The sequence below is a fragment of the Parus major genome, chromosome 28 (genome assembly GCF_001522545.3).
Source record: "Parus major isolate Abel chromosome 28, Parus_major1.1, whole genome shotgun sequence".
NCBI lineage: Eukaryota > Metazoa > Chordata > Aves > Passeriformes > Paridae > Parus > Parus major.
This window is the reverse complement of record NC_031797.1, coordinates 465,767-481,308: the sequence shown is the minus strand read 5'-3', so window position 1 is coordinate 481,308 and position 15,542 is coordinate 465,767. Positions and strand designations below refer to the sequence as shown.

The following is a 15,542-nucleotide window of genomic DNA, read 5'->3' as shown; positions in this document are numbered from 1 at the left end:
GCCCCGGGGAGCGGCAGCAGGACGGGACAGCCGCTGCCCCCGGGGCTGTTGCCCGGCCGCCGGTGCCGCGTGGGGCGGGGGGCCGGGCCCGGGGGCGGGGTCAGCGCCGGGCACAGCGCGGGGGGCGGGGCTGGGGCGGAGCCAGTGGTGAAGGGCGGGGCCCGAGGCGCCGGGAGGGGGCGGGGTTTGGCCGCAGGGCCGCTATTGGCCGCCGGCTGTTGCCAGCGGGGTCGCGTTGCGACGCCGTCGGGTTGCCCGCAGTCCATTGGGCGCTCGAGAGCTGCGTCAGCGCGGCACGGGCGGGGATTGGCGGGCGGGCGCTGGGGGGCGGGGCCCGGCGGCCGCCGCAGCCGGCGCTGGGGCGGCGCGCGCCGCGCTGAGGGGCCGCGGGCGCCGGGAGCGCAGGTACCAGACGAGGGGGGGCGGCCGGGGGCGGCCCCACGTCCCGCTCCGCGCCCGCCGGCCCGGGCAGAGCCCCGGCGCGGGGCTGCGGCGGCGGGAGCGGCGTCCCGGCCACGGTGGGCCGGGACCCGGGAGCTCTGACAGCCCTCCCGGTGTCCCCGCCGAGGGGTGTCCCCGGTGTGCGGCGCTGCTCGTGCTCGGGAGCCGGAGCCACGCTGCAGGTCTCGGGGGCCTCTCCTGCGGAGCCGCCGACCCTGCTGCCCGCACGGGCCCCGTGCGAGACGCTGCCGCCGTTACGGGCTGCGCTGTGTTCGCTGTGCGGGGCCCCCGCGCCTGAACCACGGCCCTTCCCGGCTGGGCCGGGCCGGGCTGGGCGGGCCTGGGCTGGGCTGGGCTGGGCTGGGCTGGGCTGGGCTGGCATCATTCCCCGGGAGCAATGGGGATGTCGCGTACAAATATCACCAGGGACAGAAGAGCCAGAGGTTTGAGAAGCGGCGTTTGTTCATTACATTCGTCTTCCCTGGGTATAAGCAATTATTAAGAAAAGTTTCCTTTGCTCGTGGGCTCCCGTTCCTTTTTTTTTCACGTGTTTGGGAGCGTTCTGATTCCTGTTTTGCCTCCTGAGCACACGAACACGCTGCCTTGTGCAGAGATTTCCCAAGAGAATGAGCTCGGTGTCACAGCCGCAGCTGAAGAGGTTGCTGCAGTCCTGGGTTGGAGCAGCAGCTGCATGGTGTAAGCTTAGAGTTTGTGGTGGACTTTTCATAAATTGGCAGCCTTTAATTTTCTGTTTCATTTAAACTTAGGTTTCTTGAGCCAACTGTCTGTGACAAGCCAGAACTGCTGGTTTGTGGGATTTATCCAAGGGACAAGCCTATAGCTCACGTACAGGAAGGTGGTTGTGACATGGGAGGTGTTTTTGTTGCAGTCTCATACACTTGCTCTTGTTATCTGTTCTAGATCTGGTGGGGGGGACCAAGATAACAAACCAAAACGCTGTGCAGTGACCTTGGAGGCTTCTGGAATGTGCTGTTGCTTGCATGTAGTGCCCTCAGAAATGGTGCCACCAAGGCGTGGGGTGATACATCTGCACTGCATGGTGCTGCTGGACCAAGGGCAGTTCAGGCTGTTGTCCTCTTGGAGGAAGCTGTGCAGAGCTCGAATTTTGTAGGCAGGCAGGTGGAGTGTTGCTCATGCTGGGGATGATGATGGTGAACTGTAAGTGTCAGGGTTATCCAAAGCAGCTCTGGCTTTTTATCCTGCTTGTTTATGTTCATTATTCTGTCCCTACCCTGGCGTGTGTGACGAAGACCCATCAGTGGGGATGTGATTCTCATCCCACCCTATACCCTTTATTTGCTTATCCCTAAGGGACTGTTTCTGTTCCTCTCTTAACCCTCTCTATTACCAGTCCTTCATTATCCTTGGCACTCTCATTCTCTTCCTCCACTCTCCTTCATACAAGCATTTATCTCTGTGTCTTTCCCTTCTGATGCAGTTTCTAGTGCTTTCTTGACCTTTTTCCAGGTTCTTGTTGAGAATGCCTGTGATGTTGATGTTGTCCAACTGTGGTTGGACAGCTGCATTGGCAGTGGCCGGTCCCCTTTGTCACCCTGCTCATGGGGACTTTATGTCACCCTGCTTGGCCGCCACTCACACATGTGCAGTATGCAGCTTAGAACAGCTGGATGTTAGTCTTGGCTTTCCAAGGCTAAAGTGCTTGAATACTTTTCTGCATCTTCAAAGAATTATGCAGGGAGTGTTTGGAGGCTGGAAGTGCCCTGGTTTTTCAGGTGTGTTTGAAGCTGTGATGGTGTGTCACCCTTCAGAAACAGAGGTTCAAAGGGAAGGAAGCTGAGACTCTAAAATCCCTTTGTCACATGCACCATGACAGTGAATTTCATAATTCTGGTTGAGGACAGAAGGTCTGACTACCCCCAAGCATGCACTGGGGAGGATTGCAGGCAGCCTGCATCAGTCAAGAAGTGTAAACTTTGCCAGGAGCTGACCAGTGAGTGGCCAAGTGTGAGCCTAATGTGTAGTTCATGAACACTCTATACCAGCTATAAAGCTGGGGGTGTCTGTGTGTGATTAGCTGAAGAGCACCACTGCTTAAGTGGAAAAAGAAAATGCTATTGGAACTAATGTTCCTTGTTTTGGATGTGTTTGCTCTTTTCTGCTGTGGATTGCACAGAGGCTGCAGAGTGAGGTCACCCTGTGCTGGACGCCAAGGGGGCTGTGCAAATGAACACAACTACAATGTACTGACTGTGAGCAGCTTCCGACAGAGTTCTTGCCTTCGTGGATGCTGGGCGAGGGCCTTTCCTCTTCTAAGTGACTGATGTTGGCCTGAATAAGCAAGTGTAGGACACCATGTTTCCCTGGGAGGAAGTAAGCAGTGTTTTCTTGAAACAGCACAACCAAAATGAAGTCAAAATGCATCCATGGCAAGCTGAGACTGGGTATGGACTCTGAGACTCTGTGAGTCTGAGGGACTGTTGCAAGTCCTCAGGATATAATTTTGTAGTAGTTCTGCAGGTAGAGGCACAAAGCGAAATGGACATTTGGGGACTTTTTCACTATTGTTTAAAATATCTTGGTTTTTCACACTAAGAACACAGAAGCTTTTCTTAGAAAATGAATGGAGGAATATAGCATTGTGAGCTATAAACTACAGGATGAGTTTATTTTTTCTCTACTTGACTTTGACTCAGCTTTGGATAGTTGGAGATTTCATAGTTTTTGTTCACAAACTGTTTTTTTTTTCCCCTCCAGACTGAAGTTTGAGGTCATGTGTCTGTTCTCTCTCCCGGTCTAATTTACCCTGGTTAACTTTTGTTTCTGCCTGCTTTTAGCTCCAGCCTTTCCCACAATAGAGAAATGGTCTCGGTTACTGACTCTTGTCCCCTTGGAAGCACTCTGGGCACGTCTAAGTGAGTGACACCTGGGCACACAAGCTATGAGGAGAACTAAGCCCTGGGACTCTTTTCTGTGAAGGAAATAAGAACAGCACCAAACCAGGGTAGGCAAGTGATCTTAAAGTCTCTGCATTAGCTTTCTCTGGTGGTAAAATGACGCATTAATCTGTGCTGAGGCTTATCAAGAGTGGCTTATCAGCACAGTACATGTCACGCACATAAACAGCAGGATCTCCACCTGTCCAGTCCTCCAGCTGTTCTCTCTACAGCTCCAACTGTAGCAGGTATTCCCTGGAATCTGTGTCTTTGTGCCATCTGTGTTGTAAGTAGACCAGGTCAGCAGCAATGCAGCTCAGCTGGGAGAGGGAGTTTCCCACTGGAGCTGGGTTGGGAGAGCTCTTGGCTGCTCATGTTGCTGGTTGAAAGCAGGGAAGTTACTACAGTGTGTCTTAGGGTCTTGTGCACCTTTCCTGGGGGTGGAATGTGCCTCTCCCACTGTGCAGTTGCAGCCTGTGAGAGCCCTAAGCACTGAAGGTAAAGTGCAGAATGACAAAATCCTGAAAGTAGGGACTGCTGATGTGTCCTGAGGCAGGGACTGAACCCTGTGTATCCTCCAGTTAAGGAGGCAGCCCAACAGGAGCTGTACTGACCTGCTGCTCTTTCTACCCATACCTTTCCTGCCCTAGGCCTCTCTAGAACTGAGTGTTACCATTTGGAATCTTATAATTTGCCCCCATTTCAAATAATAGGCATCTGTAAGTTTTATTCCAGATTGTATGTAGCAATTCTAACTAAACTTATCAATTCCTGGTAGAACCTGAGATGATTATGCGGGGTTAACATCAAGGACTGAAGTACTGTAAGTGCTGTTGAAATTCTAATCAGTTGTTATGAAATTACTGATTGACTGAAGGAAACATTCTCATCCAATTCCTAAAAAGAGGGAACACGGGACAAGGAGCAGCACTGGCTCAGGAAATAAAAGTACAAACAAATCAAACTATTTTCTAAAGCACTTTTCTGCAAAAAGGAGAATGCACCAAGCTTGTGCAGTCTTGGCATGAACAGGGATTTCTTTGTTTGAAGCTTTGCAAGCTTTAGTCCTGTTTCAGCTGAAAGCTTTTTGGGGTTAGATTTGAGAGTGGTGGGAGGGGAAAGGTAAACTTCAATTCTACACTGTTTTCAATTTATTTCCTCCCAGTTTTTTCTTGTACTTCTCTGCAGACAAATAAGACAAGGCCTGTGTCCAGAAGAACTAGAAATGCAGCCTAAGCAAAACATTGCAAATTGAACTGAGAGTTTTGCAGCACAGATACCAGTTGTGAAGTTTCACTTGAGGATTGAGGAGGGAATCTGTAGCAGTAAGGAGTGAGCAGAAGGGAGACACTGGTGTAGTTGGCTGGGGTCACTGAGTCCTCTCTGGCTGACCATGGGGATGCTCTCAGTTGGTGTCTGCTCTGGAGCTCTCCAGAGCAGGGTGGTGAGTCACAGGCTGCCTTTGGTGGTGCCTTTGCTGGAAAACTCCTTGAAAGCTGAATGTCCTGAAGAGATTTGTGATACAGCTGGGTTGAAAAATATAAATAGTCAAGTTAAATTCCAGATCAAATGTCTCCTGGGAGCTGAGTGTGCTGCCTAGTTTCATGCAGTGGTTGCACACTGGCTGCACTGCTCTGAGCAATCAGGGCAAGCAGGACTGCTGTGAGCTGTGTTGGTGGTTTGTTCCATCTCCACTTCACCTCCAAGCACAGCATTGTTACTTGTATAGCAGTGTAAATGATGCTTTATAAACCAAGAAGGAAAACTGGAGAGAGTGCAGGTTCTTTCTGACCTGGGCTTCCCAACCTGTGTTGCATTCCCAAATAATGTGTTGCATCTTCCCGAGTCGTGCCCTTCGAGGGATGACCAGTTCTGTGGCGTGTGGGTGCTGCTGTCTTGATCTGGTGCATGTGTTACTGCTACACTAAAATTCTGTTTCCTGAGGTATTACACACAGCTGGAAAATCCATTTGTTCTGAACAAACTGCAACTGCCTGGCAAGTGACTGTGAACGACTGGGGAGTATTTGAGCTTTGACCTTACTGCAGAGGCTCTGTTTAAAGAGGATCTCACTGAAGCAATAGAGCTGGGAAGCAGAAGTGTCTGCTGCTGGTGTTTTGTAAAGAGGTGGGTACAGAGAGGTGTGAGAGGCCACACAGCTCTGGTCCCTTCAGCAAGGCAGGGCTGTGCTTGTGTCTGGTGGGCTGGCTGTTGTCCCCAGTGATGGGTAGCACTCTGCCAGAATTGTTTTGTAGGCATGATATTATGTTTTTTTTTTCACCCTGGTTCATGGTTTCAGTTTCAAGTCTTTCTAATGCATCTTTCCTTCCCTAGAAAAAGTGATAAAATGCAGAGGGAGGTGAGTACAGAGACTGTGTAGTTGCATTATATAGTGAGTTGTGCTGCTTTTCACTTCTAAAAGCTGATGTTTTTTGAATCCTCAGAGGAGTTGCAGGTGTTCCTCGTGCCCCAGCTGGTTTTTGGTTGTTCCCATATGAAACTTGTTGTTAAAATGACTGAATTTTGATTGGCAACACCCTCTGCAAAGAATTTTGTTCTAATGTTGCAATTCGTTTTTCCAGATGTTGGTAATTAAAGTGCAGTAAACTTTTCTTTCATATGGCCTTGTGGCAGATAGCAAGTCTTGAAAGATCTGAGATAACTTTGTTCATTTTGGGATTCCAGCTGTAACATACAGCCTAATTGTTCCCAAGCATAGCAAGAAAAAAAATCATCCTTTAGGCTTCTTCTTTTTGTACTGATTTTTTTTTCTCAACATTTGAGCTTGAACCTTTTGAATATTTTTGAATATTGAGTAACTTTATTAGGCAATGAAGAAAGCTTGTTTGAAACACAGTGAGTGAACAACATGATTGGTACCCTGAAATCCAGGGAGCCCTGCTGTGTCCCAGCTCTTCTGTGTCCACATGAGACCCACGCCTTTGGCCTTGATAAAAGTTAGGGTTCTTACCTGCTGGAACTTCCACCAAGCTCCACAGGAGCTGTGCCACAGGAGCTTCATCTTTGCCAGCCAATAATTTTCCATTGCTTCAAGACATGGAGATGAAGCGAAATTACTGCAGATGTTGATCCAATATGCTGAAGTTTTGAAGAGGAGGGATGTGTGTGGATGCTGACTTTGGAAAACAGTAATTATTGATCACCAAGGCTTGCTGCAGCATTTTTCTACCAATGGGGAACAGCAGTCAGATCCTGGTAATGTATCTTCTTGAAAAAAATGGAAGTGGAAGACTGTATCTGTGTCTGCAAACCCATTTGCCATAATCTAAATAATCAAGACTTCTGAGATCTTCTAGAATATATCTAAGTAGTTTCTTGGTTTAGTGAAGTTATGATTGTTTGTCCCCAGCAGCAGCCAGGAGTGAAACCTTGAGTTACCAGTGACAGCCACTGAGCTGTGTTTGGAATGGTGGAGAGGCAGCCCAGCCAAGTCTGGCTGTGGTCATGTACAAATGTGACAAACACAAGAGTCCGGAAAGACTGTGTCCTCTAAGCTTCTGACCACCTCCTAGGTGTTACAGGGTTAAACTTGGAGCATGTATTTTTAAACTCAGCCCCAGGAATGAGTCAGGTGAGTCTCTGGAGTCAGCCCAAAGCTTTTGCTGTTAAAGGTGTAGGAGGAGTTTCCTGGTGTGAAGCTTTATCAGAAGATTCACAGTCTCCCAGAATGTTGTGTCTTGCTTATTTTTTTCCCTTGTTTTTTGGGTTTGTTTTGAGCCCAGGGTCAGGGCTGCCCCTGGCTCTGATCACAGCATTGCTCCACTGGCATCCTCTGGGGAACAAGTTATGGCTGCAGTTATTACAGCATCTCCTTTAGTTGCAATTGCCAACCAAATGTTGCAGGTGGGGCAGGAAATAGAGCAGCTCCTGGAGAGTGAAATGCTTTCCCATGTATTATTTACCACATTTTAAAATGTTTTAGAAGCTGTTGCATGGCATCAGATCTTATTTTGAATGTTGAGGTACATGCCATAAAATGCTGTGTCACTTTTCTCGCTGAACAGAGATCCTTGCACCCTGACTTTAGGGCCGTTGTGTTCAGGTGACTTCTGAGCATAGGACTAATGAGATTGCTTCCCCAGCCCTGAGCAATGGGAAGAATTGCTGATGGCTCAGTTGTGGGCAGATCCTGTGCTGGCTTTTTGGGTACTTTTAAGGTGTTAGATAGCCAGCCTGCAGGGTAACTTTGAGGAGTCAGATGATGTATAAAATCATGTATTCTTAATAAAGAATAAAATAATACTGTGGTTTTCAACCCTCAGCAGAAAGTACATTTAAAGAAACAAAACTGATAACAAAGCCCTACGCAGTTTGGGACTGGTTCTTGGGGGTGGGTTTTGGGGTTTTTTTGGGGTTTTTTTGGTTGGTTTTTTTTGGCTTTGGTATTTTTTTCTCTTTAGATTAATTCACTTATACAACCTTTTAACAGTAGCAGGGAGCACTTCAGGCCACTCCTTGCATCCCATCTATGTGTATTTCTGTGGAAGTGTCTGAAGCATGTGATCACTTGGGTGTGAGGGTCTAGAGGCCAGATGTAGGAACGGGGGTACTCTACCAGTAACCCAGAGTACACGGCTGCAGATACACCAGTGAGGCCGGTGCCTCAGTAGGCAGAAGTAGTGCTGGAGGATGTGTTGCACACCTGAGATTGAACCTGGGCCATGGAAGTTGTGCATTAGCTGTATGAGATGGGGTGTGTGGGAGCAGGTGCTTAGATGTGTAAAGCAACCAATTCTTTGTATGGTCTCTCTTCAGATGGAGAGAGATGTTCAGATGTTCAGTTGTAGAGCCCAGGATTTGGGAAATTTAGTTTTAGTGGTGAAAAGGAAAGCACTGATGTTTGGAAATGCCCTTTAGCAGCTGAAAACCTTCAGTTCACTGGTGACATTTGCAGGATCATATGATTAGAAAACTCAGTGTCTGTGTCCAAAGTGGCTAAAAGGGCTTTGGAAAGCAGGCTGGGAAGCCTTGCACCCAGGCTCAAACATCAGCTCATGTGAGCAGGGGTCAGAGCTCTGATCTGCCATGAGTGAGTGGGTTACCTGCTAAAAATACAAAAAGTCCTTGTGTACAGATGGATGGGTTATGTTGGCTATACAACTTGTTTATTTCTGGTGACACCATGGGAGAGGTGCCAGGTCTCAGTTACAGAAATCAGGGAAATTAGTTGCTCAGTGAGAGGAACGGACTCAGCCATTGGCAGCCTCATGTGTTGGGTTTTTTCTTGGTGAAGATGTCCCAGGGAAGCCAGTCTATTCAGGAGCTGGTGCTTACATGCTGCACCCAAAGCAGGTGGAGCTGGTTCTAATTCCAGTTTGCTCTGGATCCTGTCAAAGCTGCAGGATTGCTCCAAGGCTTTAGACTGGTTGGGATATTAATTAGTGGACAGCAGCATGGCAGAGCCATGACCTGCGCCTGACAGTCCCCATTACTGCCATTATTTGACTGAAGCCTTTCCTGTTGTCTTTGTCATCTTGACTGTTTTTCCCTTTGTGGCTTTGATCTAGGTGTTCATCTGGCATGCTGTGGTTCCCCTGTCAGGGAGAAATAACTGTTTTGTCCATCTTCAAAGTCTAAATATGGAGAGCAGATCTGGGGGACCCTTTAGCTCCTTGACTTCTGCTTAATTCTGCTGTGTACATCTCCTGTGTGGAGAGCACTCTTCCGATCTGATCTCTGCAGACTTTTGAGGAAGTTTTTCCTGCCTCATTCCCCATTGGATGATAGAAACTGGAGTACATATCTCATTGCAGTGTGTGAGGACTGACCAGGGGGAGTATCTTGCAGATACTTAATGTTTCACTTAAGCCATGGAGCAGGATCCTGCACCAGCACTCTGGTCTCTGCCTTGGAGCAGTGACAGAGCACGAACTGATTTTTGAGGAACTGGCTAATTTTGCTGAATGTGTTTGAGTTTTGGAATTCTAGTGTAGAATTTGCTCTTCTGAGACAGCTTTCCACAATCAGGATTTGGATTTTTTTCAGTTTGAATAATTATCTACAAACTCAGCCCTTTATGTTCTGGATCTGCTCAGAAGCTGAGGATGCAAAATATTGGTGAGAAGAGACTTTGGGTTTATTTGCTCATGTCTAGCTGTGGCAGCAGAGGGAATGTTGATAATAAACCTAGTGTCTATGAGACTTTTTTAAAAAATGTGGACCAGAAATGTATCCCCAAGGAATGGTCTCAGGAAACACAGGTACCTAGAAAAAGAACAGTGCTTCAACAACAGTTGTCAGCCAAACAGTGGTTCAAACCAGCTGTTTAAGTCGTGTTTCTCACCCTGGGATTTTGATGTTTCTGCTGTAAATGGAGCAGGGGAAGGAGCTGGAACACAAATCTGATGATGAGTGGCTGAGGGTTCTGGGTGTTCAAAAAAGGAGGTTCAAGGGGGACCTTCTTGCTCACTAAAACTCCCTGAGAGTTCAGACAGATGGGGGTCAGTCACTTCTCCCAGGTATCGAGTGACAGAAAGAGAGGAAACAACCTCAAGTTGTACTGGGGAGGTTTAGGTTGAAAAAAATTCCTTCATGGAATGGGTGGTCAGGTACCAGGGCATCAGTGGAGTCACCATCCCTGCAGGGATTTAAAAGCTGTGTGGCACTTGGGGACATGAGTAAGTTGACTTGACAGTGCTGGGGGAGCAGTTGGACTAGATGATTTCAAAGGCTGTTTCCAACCTGAATGATTCTGTGAACACTGGGTTTGGGTTGGATGAGCTGTTGACAATTGTGAGAGAAGGCTGTGTGTTGATGAGCTGATCCTTCAGGGATCAGGAAAGGGAATGACTTGGCTGTACACCATGGTTCATGTTCCACTGGGTATGGACTGGGAATCGAGTGCACTGCAGATGTTGTCTTTGGATTTCACTTACTTTTTTACTAACCATGAAAATCTTGCTGCTTTTCTTCATATTTACTGAATGGCATGAGTCAGATATTAAAGCAGTGACTTCAGGTTCCACACTGGGCTGAACCCTGACAAGAAAATGCCAAATAACTCGTAACAGAAACCTGGCCATTCCCTTCCAGCCCGAGCAGGACCCTCGGGCAAGGCCATGGGGCTGTGTCTGTCAGATGTGGAAAGCAAAGCACCTCAGTATAAATACTCCCAAGACATAGTCAGTTTTATTCCAGTATACAGAATATGAAGTATACAGAATATACAGTATACAGAGAATGGACTTTTTCTGCTGGACCTGAAAATAAACAACATTTTGGCTGAACAAATGGAACTGACCTTTTTATTGAAAGCATATAACTTCTCATGCTTGTTTCAGTAAGAGGTTGTTAATTTTAAATAACTCCTTAACTTGCAGAACAGCCAACTTTAGTAATTCAAATAGCATTTATCATCTTACTTTTCCTCCTTGAAGTTGGAGAGTTTGTAGCCTTTTTTTTTTTTTTTTTTGAGGAGGAGAAATAAGAAAAGTAGCTCTGTGTTCTTTGCACATGTGGAGAGAGAGGCTGAGTCTATGAAGTTAATTTTTAAGTTGATGAAAAGATTCATGTTTGTTTTGAAGAGGATTGACCTGCCCACAAGCTCAAGCCTATTCCTGCTCAGATGCAAAGGAAGGATTACAAATAATTATCAAGAGCATCTTAAAAAAAGAGATTAGAAAGTCTTATATTAGAAATTAGAAACTGTTCTGTAAAGTGAGGGGATGATACCAATCCAGTTCTGATAGACCAGTGAAGGGCTCTCTCCCTCTTGAATGCATGTACATGAAGGAATCTATTGTGACAGATGAAGCCCTTGGTTGTGTGAATTGCTTAATTTCCAAGACATGAAAAAGCACTTGTGCTTACCCCAATTAGTGTTTTCAGGGCTTCAAGGATCATGTTCTTGTACAGGCTTTTTGGGTCTTTTTTGGTCTGTAGTGTGCCCAAGCCTCCAACCAGGATCAAGCCCTTATTTTCTTTAGTTATTTTAGTTAGATTTTGGCTTAGTTGAACCTGTCAGAACTGCAGTTTCATGGGAATGTTTGACTCCCATTGTGCTCAGAGATCTCAAAACAAAAAAAGCCTTTCCTTGGATGGGATGGTGAGGGTTTGTTTGCCTGCTTCTTCCTCCAGGAGGCAAATATTGCAGATTCTCCCCATTCCCCCCAAATTTAACAAACCTAATTGTTTTCATAGATCTTATTTGGGATCATGGTTAATTTATTTCCTTTTATTCCTCTCCTTTTTTCCTTTTCATTGCTTTCATTTGAACTTCTTTTATGGATTTATTTCATCTTGAAGTCCAGCCACCAGGATGAGGCAGCATTCCAGCTCTGATCGCAGCAGTGCTGGCACACAGGGATTACTGTGCAGGCCTTACATAAGGCAGTCCTGTTTACAGACACAGGGATTTTGGTTTTACCAGCAGTACAGTGTTGTTGGATTGTGTCCGGTGTGACTCACTGTAACCTCAGCTCTTTATTTATGCACAGCTGCCTCTCAGGGACCAGGCTAAAGGGGACTGGCAAAACCAGGATTTTTCTAAATCTGCAGAGCATACCTGATTTTGGGGATGAGATATCCCCTGCCAGGGAGGAACGTGGCTGTTTCTGGCAGCTTGGGTGAGCTGCTGCCTTACCTCAAAGGCAGAGAGCTCTCATGTCCACATGTGGCTTATTAAAGCCACCCCTGATTTGCTGTGTTGGACTTTTCTCTGCATCTTCTCTCAGATTCTTGCATTTTCTGTTCTGTGCCTTCTCTTTGCTGGATAAATGTTGAAAATGTGCTGGTGCGCTTTGCTGTTTGCAAGTGGCTCTTGTAAAAGTCATGATTGGTCTGGGCAGTTGAAAGGGAAAGGAGGCAGGCTAGACTGCTGCCCTTCACAGGGAGGATTTCTGGTGGTTTTGGGAGGTTCATATCCACCCATTCACTGTTGGGATGTGGATATAGAATGGGAGCGTGTGCATTTCTTTAATGGAATAAAGAGGAAAAAGATCAAAGATGGGATGGGGGAGCCTTTTGGACCTGGTTTTTCAAGTGCTCAGAAATCTCCGGAAGGCAGCTGAGAAAGGCCTCCTGAACTCAGCCACATAAAGTAGTTGAGGTGCTCTGTTCAGGTGAAACTTTGCTGTATTTATGGAGAGTATAAATGTAAGTTTTCAGGATGGCTCTAGCCAGAACAGCACAGGCCCATGGGGCTTCTGGTTGTCTTCTCCATCTCTGTGACAGCACATTCAGTTTGAAAGGCTTCATTAGGTTAAAGGGTGGTTACCAGGAATTCTCTCTGGAAAAGGCAAATTTGCAATTCTGATGGTAACTTACGTAAGTAGAACACTTGGAGCCTTTATTTTATGGTAAGGTAGCCTCACAAAGCCTGTTAAAGGGGACAGAAGACTCCCAAAACGTGTGTATGTTGGGACCCTGGGGTGCTGCTAGTGCGAGTGGGGCTGGAGGATCGTGAGGGGCTGATCTCAGGGTTCTGACTGCGGTGCTGTTCCTGCAGGTCTCCCAGGTGCCGGGCCCGGGACAGAGGGGCCCAGAGCTGCCATGACGACAGGCGACTGCTGCCACCTCCCTGGCTCCCTCTGCGACTGTCCGGGAAGTGCTGCCCTCTCCAAGTCGGTGGAGGACTCGGACATCGGCCGCCCTCAGTACATCACACAGGTCACCGCCAAGGACGGGCGGCTCCTCTCCACAGTGATCAAGGCGCTGGGCGCCCAGAGGTGAGGCTGCTGCAGGGACAGGGCTTGGAGCTGCAGCTGGGCTCTTCCCCTGTTTTGGTGGCTCAGGGGTACAGGGAGACATTAGAGTCTTGTTTTGTGGAGGAGTTTGCCAGGGCTCTGAGTGTGAGTCCTCACGAGCTGGCCGCTCCCAGGCCCGTGCCCTGCTGGGCTCCCGCTGTCCTGTGCGCTGGGGGCCAGGGGCTGGCGGGCTCTTGGAAGCCCCAGAGCTGCAGCTGCTGGCACAGCCTCGGGGGTGGCAGTGAAGGTGGGCCCATGCTTGCAGGGCACTGTGCTGTTCATGGAGACATTTGAAGGGCTGGAAGGGGGAGCACAGCCCTTGTTCCAGGAATGTCCGTGGAGTAAAGGCGTGCTATTGATCTTCAGCCGCAGGGAGGGGAGGGTGTTTGTGTTGCAGGAACTACAGCATCCAGCTATTGCTAGAGGGGACACGTGGCAGATTCCCTGGCTCAGACTCCTCCTGGTGTGATTTCTTGTCATTTATTTTCAGCAGTTTCCAGAGCAGAGGACATTTTGTGGCGTATTTCAGTCCAGCTATTGAGAGCTGTCACATTTTGTGTCCATAAATCCTGTCAGAACAGCTGTTATTTTTTTCAATGGGTTTGGTCAAACATTTATGTGACATGAAAGCAGTGATTGCAGGCATGGGATGCAGGGAAGCTGGATGAGAATAAGGGTGAACATAATTGCTGCATCCAGCAAACCTGGAGCAAGTCAATAAATATGTGGAAGTAACTGGGATTGCCCTCTGGCAGTAGATAGTCTGGGTGAGAAGTTGTTTAACCCTTTAGAACTTATGGGGGTGTAATAATTGTGTGGGAAAACTGCCTGTAAACAGGTTTAAAAACCTCAAGAGGATTCCTTATGTTCCTACATGGACACCAGTTTGTTTCTTTTGGTGATGGGTTTCAGTGTCTTCATTGTCACCAGCACTTAGCTCAGCATAGCCAGGAGCATGTGACTGCACTGGAATGTTGAATTACTGATATGGTGTCTTCAGCTGTGTCTGAGTGTGTATCACGTGGGAGTGGCCCCCACCCAGGGGAGGGAAGGAAGGAAGGAAAATGAAGTCTGATAAGAATTTTTTTTCACACACTGTCAGCAAATTTTTTCATTTTGGATTGTTTCTTGGTAGCCAAGGTTATAGTAATGCTCTGGAAATATGAAACTTCTCAAACAGGAAGAGAACGGATGAAATATCTTACAGATGCTTTTCTTAGGAAATGCAGATGCTTAGAGCACTGGAGGCTCTCTGTGTCACTAGGGTTCTGTGTACGGGCTGTTCTGGTACAGCATTTTATGTCAATAAATGTTACAGAATCATCAAATAATTTGAATTGGAACAAAATTCTGTAGCATGCCTGCTCCAGCCTCCTTTTAGAGCAAGCCTGCTCAGAGTCTTGTTGTCTGATGTAGTTTCCAGGATTTCTGAGGAGGAAGATTCCACCACCTCCCCAGACTCCTGTTGCACCTTTAGCAGGGATTGTCTTGGCTGGAGAAGTCCCCTCAGTAAGAGGCATGCAAAAAGGAGGAGAGAAAATGGGTTAGTGGTTTACCAGTGATGTTTGGCAGAGAGAAGGGAATGGTTTACATTGGGTGTAATTTGCTTCACAGTCCTAAATATGAGTAAAAGTCCAATTGGGATGAAACCAGCTAAATATTGAACTGAAAGGGGTAGAGATCTCCTGTGGCCCACAGAGAGGAATCTTGCTTCTCCTTTAGTGAGCTGACACACGCTTCCTTGCTGGCTCTTCTCTTGCCTTCATGTCCCACTAACCGTTTTCCCCAGTGTGTTCATTTTCCTTCAACTGTGCCTCTCTCTTGCTTTCTGTGCAAACTAATTAAAGTGGCGCTGCTTCTTTTGAAGATTGCTAAGTGCTTGCTCTGACTGTTGTGTTGCAATCCCACAAACTTCTGCAGTCAGGAGGGGTTTTTTGAAGTCAAAATAGCAGTGGAGTGTGAACTATGATATGGGTTCAGTGTGGCTTTTGTTCTGTCAGCGGTATCTAGAAAAAACGTGATACCTGATACTGCTCACCTGGATTTCAAGAGGACCTACAATAGGGTCTTTGAAATAAACCTGGTCCTTTTTCACCTTCTCTCACACCCCCAAATCTGGGCAGCTTTGGATGTAAGAGGAAAACTGTGTGTAAGAAATGGCTCTTTGGAAGTTGGGAAGTAAGATAACTAGTGAGGGCCTGGTTCCCATGGTCCAGGGAAGGCAGTCCTGCCCTGGGCCTCTGCTCTCCAGCATTTTATTCTTAAATGATTTCAGTGATTGATGACTGCTGAAGAGATGAATTGAACTACTGAGAACAGCGAACTTTGGTGTCCAGAGCCATCTAGGGCTTCCCAGGGATCCTCATCATGGGGCTGGTGTATGTCGCACAGGGCTGCTAAGAAACCTGTGCCTTGGGATGCCAGCTGGAATGCTCTATCCCTGTAAGTGCTCCAGGCCAGGTTGGCTGGGACTTTGAGCAAG

General features: G+C 47.5%; 1 protein-coding gene across 10 annotated transcripts in view; it reads left to right on the top strand.

Annotated features, from left to right (window-relative positions):
* Positions 1 to 352: 352 nt before the first annotated feature.
* Positions 353 to 15,542, top strand: part of MARCHF2 (membrane associated ring-CH-type finger 2) — a 33,721-nt gene continuing 18,531 nt past the window's right edge. Inside the window, exons 1-4 of one of the 10 annotated variants that reach the window (XM_019009128.2) lie at positions 4,135 to 5,483; positions 6,185 to 6,572; positions 6,730 to 6,948; positions 12,823 to 13,042. In XM_019009128.2, coding sequence (XP_018864673.1) covers positions 12,867 to 13,042 — 176 coding nt within the window. In that variant the 5' untranslated portion in view covers positions 4,135 to 5,483; positions 6,185 to 6,572; positions 6,730 to 6,948; positions 12,823 to 12,866. The other 9 variants (XM_015651806.3, XM_015651814.2, XM_015651815.3 and 6 more) reach the window with 9 other exon arrangements.